Source organism: Phaethon lepturus, unplaced genomic scaffold (assembly GCF_000687285.1).
Source record: "Phaethon lepturus isolate BGI_N335 unplaced genomic scaffold, ASM68728v1 scaffold18564, whole genome shotgun sequence".
Lineage (NCBI taxonomy): Eukaryota > Metazoa > Chordata > Aves > Phaethontiformes > Phaethontidae > Phaethon > Phaethon lepturus.
The window spans coordinates 11,590-26,891 of record NW_010535669.1 but is presented as its reverse complement, the minus strand read 5'-3'; the positions used below and the strand labels follow the sequence as shown (position 1 = coordinate 26,891).

At 36.8% G+C, this 15,302-nt stretch overlaps 1 protein-coding gene across 1 annotated transcript in view; it reads right to left on the bottom strand.

Moving 5' to 3' along the window:
- Positions 1-3,336: 3,336 nt before the first annotated feature.
- The window catches only part of TMOD3 (tropomodulin 3 (ubiquitous)), a 17,472-nt gene continuing 5,506 nt past the window's right edge, over positions 3,337-15,302 (bottom strand). The window contains exons 3-9 of the mRNA XM_010285927.1: positions 11,157-11,279; positions 10,450-10,539; positions 9,788-9,918; positions 8,471-8,578; positions 6,859-7,002; positions 6,362-6,506; positions 3,337-3,925 (exon numbers count right to left, since the gene is read on the bottom strand). Of these exons, the coding sequence (XP_010284229.1) occupies positions 3,894-3,925; positions 6,362-6,506; positions 6,859-7,002; positions 8,471-8,578; positions 9,788-9,918; positions 10,450-10,539; positions 11,157-11,279 (773 nt within the window). The 3' untranslated portion in view covers positions 3,337-3,893. The remainder of the gene's footprint in view (positions 3,926-6,361; positions 6,507-6,858; positions 7,003-8,470; positions 8,579-9,787; positions 9,919-10,449; positions 10,540-11,156; positions 11,280-15,302) is intronic.

The window sequence follows — 15,302 nt, the reverse complement described above, 5'->3', positions numbered from 1 at the left end:
GGCCGGGCGGCGGCTGCAGCCCCCCCCGAGGAACCGGGAGCCGTTCATTAACGCCGAGAGTGGCGTCGCGAGTGAACGCCGAAGGCGGGTTTGGGTCGCAGCCACACGTACACGCTCTGTGAGCACCCTGAGGGCTAGAGCAGCCGCAGAGAGGGGAGTCAAGGGGCAAAAGCCCGCAGCAAAATGACAAATAAGTTATAAGTATGTTCCTTGTCCGACTAGCCCCACACAGTATTACTTCATAGATGTGCTGTCTTTAAATTCCTACTACTAGCACTTGTTGAGTACAGGTCACCCCGCCCTACGGACATCCAGTGTAAGTGCAAGTTCTCCATCAGCTCCTGGCATACAGGCCCCACTTAACAGTTAGACCTGGCTCATGTTTTCCCGACATTGACGGGGAGGTGACATCAACCCACCCCTGTTTGTCTAGGTGAGACACTGCACACTCAGACAAGAAGGGTGGAAGACTCTTAGCCACTGTGTCTAAGAAAGGGATCGTAATTGGTCTTTACCTCTACACATTCCTGTTGCCAAATGTGGCTGAAATAGTGCTGCACAAAGCAGCCTAACGTTCCACCCCGTTTCTTCTTTACGTGCTTGACTGGGCTGAACAGGCATGACACTATGCTGTCACTCCTTTTACAGGCTCCTGCACATCCTGCTGCTGCTGCTGTGTGAAAATCAAGCTCCACAGTAGTAGCCCTTTACTTCCAGAAGTGCTGTTTGGTCACAGAAGAAGAAAAAGGAACAGTTTGACATAAAACCATGGATCAACTTTAAGCAAGTCAGTGTACTAAAAAAAAACAAACAAACAAACAAAACCACATCACACTACAAAAACCACAACAAAAGAATACAGTACTTTAATGATCCAAAACTTTTACTGGTTTACAATCTGACAGCATACAGTGCTGATATGCTAAAACACCTAATTCATGTTTCCTCAATGGAAATTTAAATTGAACACTTGCTCGTTTGTAGCTTACAAACAGTATTACTCAAGCTGTAGAGAGAATGAGGCAATTTCTTTAAAATACAACAGTAAATAGATAATTGCTTTGGAATATAGACTATGTTTCCATGCTTAGCTTGGAACCAACAGAATCAATGTATGTGGCCACTTGACTTCTGCATTAAGCCTGAAAAATAATTTTAAAAAGCAACACCACTTTTGGAAAAAAGACCTTGTGTTTATGGTAGCTGGTTATCCACTTTTACACTCAAAAACAACAAAAATCATACACAAGATCTCACTGCACTTGATAGCATTACATCTGAGTGTTCGCTCTGCTTGTTGAGACTGCTTATGATTCCTGGCTACAGACTGAATTCCTTCATTTATTCTAAAACAGATACACGTTGTAGGCACAAAAATGATTGCTGTAACAGGTCCATGCACCATGGCAAATTTCTTGCAACAATTTGGAGGGCCAAACCCTTCCAGCTGAAAACCACCCTAGTTTTCTGTGCCCAGCCTGTCAGATATCTGTCTTGAGAGGGCCAACAAGCTGTCAAATACTTGGCTACTGTTTACAGAGCTAAACCAATTATTAAGGTCCACCACTATCATCTGTGACAGGATGCCTGAGAGTTGCTGCTTAAAAGCCCCTGCCTTTGATGGGCATATAAATCATTAAGCAGCTAAACTTGATTTAATAACATAAGGAAGGGATTGGGGCTATCATTTCCATAATCCAGCCTTTCATTTTTCTCCTTCATCTTCAAGGAGATAACTGCCTAATCTTGTTAGATAACAATAAAATATATCATCATAGAATCAGAATACATGAACAGATTCCATGAACATGCAGCCCTTCAACAAATGAAGGAAGATATTACAGCCTGGTTTTTGACACAAAATGATTATGGTGCCTAGCAAATAAGAAGTAAAGTACAGCTTTAGGCAATTCAGCACATGACATGCTTTGGCTATGTTTATACAGCACTGCCTGTAAAAAGATACTTAACTTGTGACTTTATGCATACTATATAAGAACTTAAATTTCTAAGTCTAAAAGTTCTTGAAGATTTACAAACGCCAAAACCAAAAGAAGCCCTTTTTGTTACTTCAGATTACTTCTACTTGTTTCAAAGTTATAGTATGTATAGTCTTTGGTTTTAACAGAACTAATTCCAACTTGCTTTTCAGAGCACACGTTTATTTGTAATTATAATAAAAGGCCGATTTTGAAACAGAAAAAAAATGGTCTTCCACAAGTATAAACCAGTTATATACAACCTCACTGAAGGCACTATAGTTTAAAATTCTCTGTACAGCTGCAGCAAAATTCAAAGTCACCTCCAGAATAAAGTCTGTCTTTAAAGATCCAAAACAAGATTTGCAGCAAATTACAACATGGGCATAGTGTCAGAGTTGCTCTGTTAAATTTTTATAGTATATACAACCTGATGCAAAAATCTCAGTCCAATGTGTTTTCTATGCATAAAATGCTCACTATATTATCATCCTTTGATAACAGTTGTCAGTTGAATTCTCTGTTGCTGTAAGTACAGCTGAGCAGTCCTTTAGGACATTTTGTGAGTTTCTGATCTCATGACAACGTTGAGCAAACTCGTACAGTACAGTCCAAACAGACCAACAAAAAGCCTCTAGATTTTCGTATTATTTCAAAGTCTACTGTGATTATGTACAGAAGTTGAAGTGATTCTTGTTGCCTTATTAGTTTGCTTATAGAACTTTAAATACTCTAATTACTATGCCATACAGATTTGACACTGCATATTGGTTAATTTCTGCATGTCTTATATAGTGTTTCAATGTCAATACATAAGTAGAATAGAAAAATCCTCTCTTAAAAGTGTTATTTCATTGATTTATTACAAAAAAGATAGATTTATATGAAGTACTAATAGCTTAATGGAACAGATTGAAAAAAAGGATTTTTTCCATTTGCCAGCAACTTAGGACAGTGATTTTAGAGTTAAGGCTGCTTCTCCTGTACAGAATTATGCATAATTTAACAAATGCATGTCCACTACTTCTAGAGAAATTGATACTTATGAATGTCAATAAGGATTTTTAAACAAAGATTATAAACTAAATAATGATCATGAACACATGAAATCAGTCTAAAAACATATCCAGTTTAGATACAGAGCAAGATGTATTTATGGGATATTTTGAAAAAGACTTGAAGGATTTAGGTGTAATAGAAAAACTGTCATTTTGCAAGGCTCCTTTTTGGTCTTTTTGGCAAGGCTTCCACTTTTTTATTAGTCCCTCAAATCTCTTGGGAGAAGTCCTTAGCCAATTTTTTTGTTTAATTTAAAGGGATGTCTTTAAACTTAATCACAGTATTAAGAACGAATCAAAAATAAAAAAGAAGAATTACAAATAAGATAGCTGTGAAAGATTTCTTTTCAGTGCATATGAACAAGGCTGAACAGCTCTACACAATGAGTCCAACTGTTGTGTGAAGAATCCCTTATCACTAATGCATTGTTTTCAAGAATATACATACCCCTCCATGTAAATAAGCACCCCCAGATTTTCTAACAAAGATTTCAGTTGGGTCATTATCTGCCCAATGATCTTGAATGTCCCATTCTTTGACTACAGACAATTATACCATAGATTGGCAATTACATTTTTAGTAGAAAGGACAGTCGAAGTCTTGAAATACAAAAAAGTTCTTAAAAAAACAATCAAAAACTATGGTACAGAGACTGGTGCAGTTACTGTGTCTCAATCTGAAAAACGTGATGCATATGAGCAGATTATTAATATAAATTTGCTTTAAAAGGAATGGGGTTTCCAGTCTTTTCCCTTCTAACCCAGGTAAATGTAGTCCAAGATTGCCAAAGCCCACGGTGATAAGCGTGCTTGACGACCCTTGAAAGTCTCCACACAGTTTTGACAACAAGATGTACTAGTTGTCTCCTTCAATTCTTTTCTTACGAACTGTAATGAGAGAAAAAAAAAAAAGTTTTACTATTTTATCATTGTAACTACTTTTCCTATTTCTACAACATCAACTTTGCCGCATAAAGTTTCACATAGTACAACTTAAGGTACTTAACACTTAGTGTTATCCAGGATTTTAAGCTTATGCTTTAGCAGTGCTTATTGTGTTATTCATGAACAGCTTCAAATATTTGTGAGGAGAGACTTGCAGGAAACATTAACTATTTTATGTTTGGTAAGCAGATTTAGCCAGTACTCTTTTTTTACACTGCAGATTTCTAGTGTGGAGAATTAAGTGTACATGGCTTCAAAAGAAACAGTACAAGAGTTTCACAGTATATCTAAAATGATTTTTATACTGTGCAAAAAATTATGTTATGTTCAATAGTCTAAAACATTCCATGTATTAATAAAAAATTAATTTATCAGACAATGCAAGAGTAACAAAAATTTGTGAATAAAATCACTAAAGCTCACGTGCTGTTTAGACTTAAGAATATGCAAGATTGACTGAATGACTGGAGTTTCTCAGTATTAATAGTATTTTCAATTTATATTTTTCTCCTATCAAACTGCTTTCCTTTTCTGTGCAGACACAACAAATGAGGCTAAAGGTCTTAGAAATTATATAGGGCATCTCCACTTTGAAAAAGGGGAGCAAGCACATCTGTAGAAGAAGAAAGTGATTCTGTTCTCAAATCCACTAAATGGAAATTATGTAGTTTTACGAATATTTGCAATTTGAGTTGATCTTCTCTGCCTTCAGATGAAAATAAGAGGGAAAGCTGTTTTGTTTCCCCTCCCTATTTCTGTCTCAAGAAATGCTTTAGATACATTCTAAAGAAACAATCTGAATAGAATTGCACTAGAATTTTGCTCTTTACAAAGCCAATGTATTGCTCACTTTAACAGTAACCCATAGGCTTATCTCCATTTGTATCCACATTGTTTTCATCAGTGACAGAAGTTATGCATACGTGCTTTCATCACATCACATGAACAGATGGAAGCGTTTTCAACCTTAGACTTCTCCAATCATGCAGTTAAAAGCAACACATACACAGTTTCAGACAAAGAAAAGGGAACCGGTGCAACACAGTGTAAGTAAGGGAGAAGGAAGATGTAGACTACTTTTTTAGAAGAAACGTACAAAGACAGAAATGAGAGACTTCGAACATCTCCGTTTTCAGTGCTCAATACCCTACTGGGTATTCAGAGTAACCTGTCTCTGTAGCTTCAGGGCTGGAGAGATGAAAAGGTATTTGCAGAAACTTTTACTCGCTTACTCCAGACTAAGAAAGCAAAGAAAAGGCAAGATATCAATAGAAACATAGATTTCCAACAGTCAAAAACTAAAATGAGAACTAGTGAAAACAGAAACCTTAAAAGAAAGCAGAGAGCCACCTGAAGTGTTATGATGAAAAAGAATAACTGGTTTAGAATCTATTTTGACAAACAGTTATGCAGTGTCTGAGTCCCTTTCTTCTCTCTATGCTCTACTCTTACTCCTCCTCCATCTCTTTCAGAGCTGTTCTCCTCCACTTTAAAGTTTAGTCAGAGGAGAAGCAGATCTTTAAACCAAATTCCAATTTAATGTGTCATTCCCTCTAATGTATTCCTGAACTACTACTACTACTAAACTGCCTAGCCCATTTTCACACTAATGAGAGGTGTAATCCTTACCACAAAGCATCTAAAGCCAAAAAGTTTAATTAAATGGGGTTTATAAAATGTAATTCTATTTAAATAGATGGACCACGTTATCTTGTTGTAGTTGAGAGCTTCCAGTATTTGACATCATTATACAAACAATTTCCAGTCACGTGCTATATTAACCGATTTTCTGCTGGTCCATTGAGTTATGGTTCTAACAGATGAGCTCCAACAAAACTTACTGCAGCAAATAAAGATACCACTGCTACCAGCTGCCTTTAAGAGATGCAGGGAAGGTACCTGTGCATGAACAGAACCATAAGGGAAGAGATGATCCAGGCCCAGCCCCTGCACATGACAGTACATTCAGTTTCCTTGCTTGAGCAATCCAAATGAGATTGGGTGTGCTGGCATTGAAGAGGGCTTCCTGCACTATTAATTCCAAGTACTGCTTTTAAAGAATAAATTATCTGAATAAAACTGAACAATTGAAACTATTATTTTCCCTCCCTTTGCCACAACTCACATGGAATTTGAATATTCTTGTTCTAGGCTCTGCTAAAAATCCTCAACTGCATACACCTGAACACTGCAACAAAATAAAAGGAGAACATCAAGCAGCAGCAGAAGAGTAGGAGTAAAGCACAGGAGAAGTCTGAATCTACTCATATTTTGCTATCCTGGTTATGTCAACCAAGAAAAGCAGAAAAATCAGACACCTTTAAAACCTGTGCCACACAGACATTCATTTAATAGTCACTTTTTATTGACAGGTCTTACCCAAATCATTATTTTTTGTGATAGCTGCAGCTGCCCTGGCTCGAGGTCCCTGTTGTGTGAAATGGTATCCAAATTTGAGGATCTTGGTGTTTTCTTCAAGCATCTTGGCAATTTCTACTTCTGCAACTGTGCCCAGCTGCTGCCTCTGTTAAAATAAAAGGTATACAAAGACAACACAGCTTATGTGTATTCACCCTAAAAGAGATGAGAATACTTTCACCGTATTAGTCAATAAACACTTAGCTTCATTTTGGTTAATCTAAAAGGCAGAAGATGATAAAATACGTTTGTGCACTTTAAAGCACAAGCAAGCACTGGAGTGACTAGGAGTCAACTTCAACTGGATGTTTCTGAGAATCTTAAAGATAATCGTTTGTGGGGTTAAGGTATTTAAAAGTAAAATATTTTGGAAAGTTTATCACAAGCTGCCTTCTAAAAATATTCAGCCAGCTAGGATAGCGTGATTTTAATTACAATATTATCACTACTTCACTTACCTGATTATCAATTTTGATCTCTGTCAATGTTTCGTTGTCTTTCAGTGCATCAACCAGTGACAAAATTCCAACTCCAGTGATGAAGTTTGATTCTATGTTTAAGCTTTTTAATTTTCTGTTTACTCTCAGCATATCTGCAAGAGCCTTTGAATGCAAGAAAACAGCATTAAACTTTTGAATTTTGCTACAGTACATCACAGGATACAGTGATAACCATTTCCACTAACTAGTCCAACAGGAGCAGTTGGAGCAACAAGTTCACAGATGCGTGGTGTAATTTTGCAAATTTTCACTTACTATTTGAGACTGAAGTGAATCTTCAACCAGGCATTATCTACATTCCCTTTTTTAATAGTATTTAGTCAAGAAAAGGCCTGTCTTTCTCTTGTTACAAATGGAAAAGCTACGCAGAATATAAATTGTCTGAAATTAGCATATTGGACCAATTCCATTCTGCAAGCCTTCAGAGCATACAATGAGTAATGTAAGCTGCTAAGTAAAGGCAAAAAAAAGGGCACTAATCAACTGAAAGGAGAATTAGATATGGTTAATTTGTAAACAGGAGACCTGACTTTCAAAATGCTTGTGTCTACAGATTTGCTAGGAAGAGGTAAAATTCAAAGTTCTAAGCACATTACCAGCATGTAGCTAAAAGCACTCTTAGGGAAATGGCATATACCTGGTCTTACCTCTGAGAAAATACGAAAACCAGAATAGGTAACTGCTGAGGTTTATTGTCATAAAAATAATAACCTTTAAATTTTTTTTTCTCAAGCCACGATGAAAAAAAAAAAACCTACCACAACACAACCCACATCCAAGAAAACAAGCCTTTATAGATTTTTATTAAAAATATTTCAGTTCTACTGAAAAGGAGCTTTTAACTGATCTAAAATAAAGCTTCAAAATGTCCATTTGTCCATTAATGAAATCTTTCAAACTAGTTTTCTTTCTAATTTGAAATTAAAACAAATGCAAAGGATTGTTCTGGCAAAACAGTTAGTGCTGTTTTCTTACCTCTTTATCTGCAAAGAAATAAGGTACAGCTTTGATAGGAAACATAGGAAAAACAGGACTAGATGATAAATACTTAAGTTTCAGTTGTATCAAACTAGATACCTTGACTAATATTATGTTTTATATGCCAATGCTTTAAGCCAATGTTTGGTAGCAGGGAGATGGAGAAACAGGTATTTTACAACTTTCTTCCATGAAAACCCTAGTTAATTGAAAAAGGTCATGAGTTTTTCAGTCCTCAAACGTGCTTCTTTTAAAGTTAATTTTGAATATACTACTGACTTGTGGAAGGAACATCAGCAACTAAACAATTAGGAAAGGAAGAAAAACAAGGAGGAGGTTGTCAATGAAAAATCAGGGGGAAGCGATTTGAAGAAAAGAATTCTCACTTGTCTCATACATCTGATGCATTGCTGCATGTTAGCTTGTAATCACTTACCAACTTTGATATAACAGATGTTTGTTAAAGAAAACATACTTTGTAACAGAATTTAAATAAATATTTAAACAGGATTCAATTCAATCCCTTACCATTGTCTTTCTATCCTAACTTCCCTTGCACCCCACACTTAAGCATGTTAGCACGAGTACTTACAACAGCAACAGGATCATTGCTTCGGGTGGCTGCAAGGCTAAAATTCTTCACATGCGTGTTGGTTTCTAAGGCTTTCGCAAATTCTTTCAGCGTTGGAATTGGTATGTTCTTGAATTAAAAATAGCATTTCACTCTCTTGAGATACACAAGTTTATCCCCTCCTCCCCAACTTCTTCCATTATCTTATTCTCTTTATAGCAAGATGTACTATAACATTAACTATCACTGGCATCCAGCAGCCTTAAAGTATTAAGGCCTTCATGTGTGGCAAAGCTGTAAAATGCAACTGCTATTAGAGTCACCAATTCTTTAAAGCAAAGTCATCTTTACTACATTGATGCCATTGCAATATTATAAGTGTTAAAAAATATTTAGCTGACTTGGAAGTGTTACTGAGCAAAATTTACATGAACTGATTCTGCTAACTATCAGCATCAAATTAACTTCTCACAAATACAAAAAGATTTAGAGCTTTAAACTGGTGAAACCATTAGCATTTCATTCTCTGTGTTCTATCAAGAATAATTCCAGAATTTGATAATTTATAGTTCGATAATTTTTACAGTGATGTAGCAACCAAGCTTAAAAGGAAAAATTTTAGATAATTAGGGTAGCAAATTTCTCAGTTTACTATATCAGAAATTTTGTTCTGTTGCCTTTTTCGGCATTTATTTTGGTTAGCATTTCTCTATTGTACAATACTATTAAACCATGTGTTTTATTTTCTTCCTTTAGTAAGGGCAACAAATAGCCTTGGCTGCTAGCGAGGCTGCAGCTAGCAGCCTGTCACTGCCGTCTACACTGTAAGTCAGGAGTGCTATAGTTCTGTTTTCTTTCACACAAATATACAAAAGTTTTAGTCATGTTTAAAAACACAACTGTTACACTTAGGAGCAGAGGCTGCCCTAACTGCCGACAGCTCTTTTGTACAAGAATCAGAAGGATGTCAGTTACAAATATCACTTTCTTTGCAATAGCAGTAACTGAGAGCACATTGCTTCATCAAGGACAAAGGAGTGAAAGTAGTAGTTAACTCCACGATGCTGATCTGCTGGAACTGTCGCCAACTTGGCAGCAACAGAAATCTGGGCTGGCAGTAAGAAAACCTAAGACTTTTTAAATACACATTTGGCAAAAGAAACCAAGATGGCTTATCGGTTTAGCTCCAGGTTTCTGAGATTACCCACACTGCAACATTTAGCAGAAAGGCTGCTGTACTCAAAATAAGCCTATCATGCTCTCTTGTAGAGTTTTACAGCTTAAAGTATCTTCTACTGAGAAAAGGCAGCATATTTACTGTAGACTTCAGGTAATTACCTTAATGTTATTTAGATTAACTTCAACAAGATGGGAATCATTATCTTTAATCCTTTGCAGTGTCTCCTCCACATTTGTGGGATTGGGTGGTTCATCAAAAACAGGCAACATTTTTTCACCTTTTACTATATCTGAAAAGGCATTTAATTGTAATCAAACAGGTGACATACATTCACTGTGAATAAACGATACACATACTAAATATTTACTGTATTTAAAGATCATTTAACAAGTCTTTACATCTCTCCACCACCCAAAAAGCATATCATTCTCTCATGACCATACTTTCATAAAGTGCAGTTCTTTTCCAAAGGTCCTCACAGCCTTTCTGCTTTTCTTGCACACCACCTTTTTTCAGAAAGCACACAGGATTTGAATTACACACACAAACATGAAACCTAAAATCAACATACACAAATGCATGTTTATGCCTACTTTTATCCCCTCAAAAGTGAATTAACTGCAGAAGAGATTTTAGTGTACATAGATATATTTTAATTCCACTCTTGCCAGAACTCAGTTAACAATGTTAGACATGCACATTTCCAGTTCAAGACTGAACAGTCTATAAAGAATGCTAGTGCAACAGAAAATAGTTACTGCTATAGTAACTGTGTGCAGTACAAAGAACTCATTTATCTAGCACTTATGTACACACTTACTTGAGAAGCTGTCTTTGTCAATCCCATTACTGCTTCCTACTACATCACAGAACTGATTGTTTGTTATCAAGTTGGACATTCCCAGTATAGCTGTAAAAGGAGAAAAGGAAAAAAAAAAAATTTTTTTTTACTGTTCCTGAACAATTCAGCTCAGATGCAGAGTTCCTCTAAATAATAACTGATGTTTGTAAAACACCCAGTTATCAATACAATAAGCCATTCTATCTCTTAATAATTTAAAGAAAAATAGAAAAGAATTTAATTAATTATACTTTTTAGTTGGCTTTCACATCTTAGAAACATTTTAACTCACCAGGTTCAAGCATCAAAATTAAAAGTGCAGTTCAGTCACAAAATTCCTGACTGAAGCTTTAAGAATGCAGGCACATAGTGACACATTCTTATATGCAGGAAAAAGTGGTAGTGTACACAACAAAAACCAGCCAGTCTGAGGAACGAACCTAAAGGTTTTGAGTTTGAAAATCAAATATCTTATGCAGGTCAAAATAATCTACCTTCCTATAAATTATCACAAATCAACAAAGATGATATGCTACAACCAAACTGGCATATAACATGTTCTAGCTTCTATGACAACTACGACTTCATATAGTCACATTTCAGATAACAAATACACTACCAAATTAATTATAGATCTTTCTTGTCTAAATATGCACCAGCACATTCTTACTTCAAAGAAAACTAACCTGCAAGGTCACCTAATTCTGTGTCTGTGGCACTGGTCAAAGCTTCCTCCAGTTCTGGATCGAGGGAGAATTTTTCTTCTGTGTAAGACTGTACAGGCTTTTGCTTGGGGATAAATATTTTCCCTGGAGTAAAGAAAATTAATAGCCTGATGTTACTTTGTATTATATAGCTACTTAACTTTAAACTTTTCTGTAGTTAAGGTATACATATTACATTTAGTAAATCCTGAGAAGAGCACCAAGGACAACATAAAGGAATGAGGTTTCTTCTGTTTGTTCTTGAAAGTCAGAGATGAGGAAAGAGCATAAGCAGGAACATAACATTACTTATTGTAAATTTTCAGGAGTCTGTATTATGACTCCAATCTTATTGTTTCTCCTAAGTATTAGAAAGTAAAATATAAGCCTCCATTATACATTTTAAACAGCCTAGAAAAAGTGCCTCTAAGGGTATCGCTAGAGAACGATGACCGATCGCTTCTCAAGGGAGAAAGGGACCCAGGCAGAACTGTAATCTGAACGTCTCAGAGAAATAGAATATCAAAGAATCACCAGAAATCACGGACCTGAGTATTCACTGCAGTTTTACAGCATACATGATATTTCTGATTTCAGATGTTAACTGAATTGTGGAGTAAAAAAGGGGATGCTTGAGCTGCTTGAGAATATCAGGCTTGGTGAGCAGCACAAAACAAGATAATAGATTTCTCTGCCAATGACACTATTTTCTAAAATGATACTTAGAAAGATCACAGAAGATTCAATGGGAAAAGGAGCAGTAGTAACATTGCATTCTGCACCAACTTTTTAGTCATTACAGACAGATAATGGGAAAAGTTATTTTTAGATGTGCACTATAAATAGAGGTCTGTGTGGTTAGCGTAATTCCTGCATGTATCTTCCGCTAAAAACCTGGGGTAAGAAATCAAAACATTCTGAAAACAGTTCAGATTTTAATAACTTAGAATTGGCCTTTCAGAACAAAGTAGTCTACCACTGGGTAAGAACCCAGAAGAAGCAAGGGGTGCTTAGGTCCAGGACAACTTAATGTGGTAAATAAAAGCTCCGGTATTGGATGAGAGAACAAAACTGATGCATTTGATAGCAGTAAATCACAACTAGAAAACTGCAATTCTAACCTTAACAGTTGTTCAAAGTTTTTCAAACTTTCCAAGTTGCCTGAGCTACCAGCAGACAGAGCTGTGGGAAAGGGGTTCTGAATTCCTTTAGTTATTTCCCAGGGTAGGAAGCGCTGTCGATAATCTTCCTATGAAGACTCAGTGCTAATTCAGGAGCACACTCTCCTCCATATGCACAGCTAAAACACATTTACACAAATCATACTAGCTCACCCCAATTACATGATGACAACCCACCGTGCACCAGAATCAGACCAACTGGGCAGAAGCCAGAAGTGTAAGAGTTTTTGCCTCATCCTGCATACAAGTGTATCTTGTTACATGTTTGGACTAAGACTAAGTTTAGCATTTTTAAGTATCTCCCAGTGTCTAGAAGCTTTATAGGGATGTTTCAGTTTTATTTCTGGGAAATTCCAACAAAGTGGGATTTTGGTTTCACCACTTGTGGGAAGCAATGCCTGAAGGCAGCTCCTGTGTCCCGCAGCAGACATGGACGTAACAAAATCCATACAGCTTTTCTCTCTCTCCAAACTCCCATCCTAGATTACAATAGTTTGTGGTTCATTTTCTTTTTAAAGGAACTTAATGCATTACCACTAGCACAGATTACAAAGAAGTGTATCAGGTTTTTCTCTGACAACACAGTCTGATGAGCAAGATCTGTTGCTAGCAACGCAGTATTTTTGTTCCTGGGTTGCTATCTCTTTGGAAAGTTGTATAAATGGTCATTATCCATATTTAGAAGCAGAAAATAAATCTCCTTACATAACTGTACTGACTACAAACAGTAGCTGAAAGCAGCTGACATGCATTACCACCCACACCTCAGGTTTGATGGACAGTGCAAAAGAAACTATGTTTGTGGTGATTCAGGATTAAACCAAAACCTTCACAAATTGAAGGCTTAGGAAGTAAGTGTTTAAGATTATTTTGATATAATCGATACAGTACATTTCTACCCCCATTTTATTTTACCAGCATCACCCACAGGGGAGAGAATAATTTTCAACTTAAATCGTAATATTCAGAAGAGATATGAGAATGTTTGATGAGGTTTTCATTAACCCATGAAACACTCTGAACAGCATACACATAATCTAAAGCCTTTCATTAGCTATGTTTGCACTGTTTTCCCTCAGTAATACAGAGTAGTAAAAACTGAGGATTTCGGAGTACAAGGAAGGAGAAGAGAAGGGAAGTGCGATTTGAGCACCTGAGCCTTCGTTCACATCATCCTATTTGCAGAATCAGTGCAGCAGGCAGTGAGTGGGAGAAGGAAACTGATCTCGATTAAAAGCAACTTTGTAAAACTCTATTTCAACCTAGATCAGCCTCCTGTCGTGTTCATCACACAGTACCCACAAAAAAGAACTACTTTTCCTGGTGTTACTTAAAATAATTCCTAAATTCATAGGTTAGGAACTTCTGGTTCTAAACATTTCCCTCCTAAGAGTAAGACTAAATTTGTCCATACATGCCCGGCTCTTAAGATAACCTAAAAAAAAAGTATATTCAGTTTTTATTAAAGCAAAAATATTAAAAGCCGCTCCCCTCCAGAAGCATTCATTGCAGCCAACTCCCATCACATGAACTGGGTCAGGAGCAGGTTTTGTTATAAAACAGGTCACACCCTTGTGTATATAACCTCTCATTCATTGGTTTCATCTCATCCCAGCCCAGAGCTCAGAGGTTTACAGTGCACATACGAAAGCAGGTCCTTCCCCACTCCCTTCTAGTAACGAACTTACTTCAAAAAGGATAAGACCCCTGTGTCTCTGGGGACAATGATCTAACTCAAGGCCAGCTGCCAAGACAGTTTGGCAATTCCCTTCCCCCCTTACTAATGTAAGCTTTTAAAAAAAAGAAAAGAAGACTACACATCTGTGCATGAGATGTGCGTTTCCAAATAGCAGGGATTTGATCCCATGAAGGAACATGACATCTTCCTTTTCAGCCAACAAGGATACTGCAAAGATAAAGCAATACAGCATGAAGAGGCAAATTTCAGAGTTGTTCACATCAGTTCTGCAATAATTATATTATTTTCTATGCCTTTAGCTAACATGTTAAATGATGCACATCCCAGGATTAATTCACAGGTTTTCTTTGCTACAGAATGAACTTTCAGTTCTAAGTTCCACACAATCGCATTGCTCAAAAGGCAGAAACACTGGATGACATCTGCTGAAGTGCCCTAGAAATTTCACTGTATATTGTTGGTCCTATTCTCACGTATCCTGCAGTCCTACCCCCATGCTAGTAGGCAGCAAGCAGCCATGACTTGCAGATCAGAAGAAAGTCTAAGATCCACTTTGCCATACTCTGCAGAAAAGGAATCAAGTGTCACCTAAGGACAACCAAATACAAGCTCATCTCATCAGTGACTTCATGAAGAAGAGCAAGCAACATCTGATATATTCCTTGCATTTTACGTTCCTTAAAGATTTATCAATCCAGAAATTTATATAATACGTGATTCATCAATCACCAGTTCTTACCATGTGACAGACTTTTGTTCATCAATTCACTTGTAAGCACAACTTAATACTATTAATTCAACTTACAAGTGAATTCCTCAATGTCTTACTCTGGAAACAGTACTGTTACTCATTATCTGATTACAGAGCACATAGCACATAGAAAACTGTTTTACATTAAGGCTACAGTATCACATGTTCTTTTGTGCTGATGGTCTTGTATGGAGAATGTCAATTCGACAAGTTGTTTCTCCAAAGCTCCTGCAGGATATTAGCTTCATTTTACAATGTGTAACACGCTTCCTTTAAAGACCAGTGATTGGAAGGCAAATGGAGAACACAGCATCCCAAATTCTGCTGCAGCAGAAGCAAATGGTGATCTAGAGCAACAACTGAGCAGGGCAGCACCAAAAGACCTCTGGCCAGCTGACTACAGCTTCAGTCTAACAGAATTTTCTGGCTGACAGAGCAGGGAAAAAAAAACCCAAACCAACAAACATTAAAAGCAGAAGTTACACAAAATGCAAATC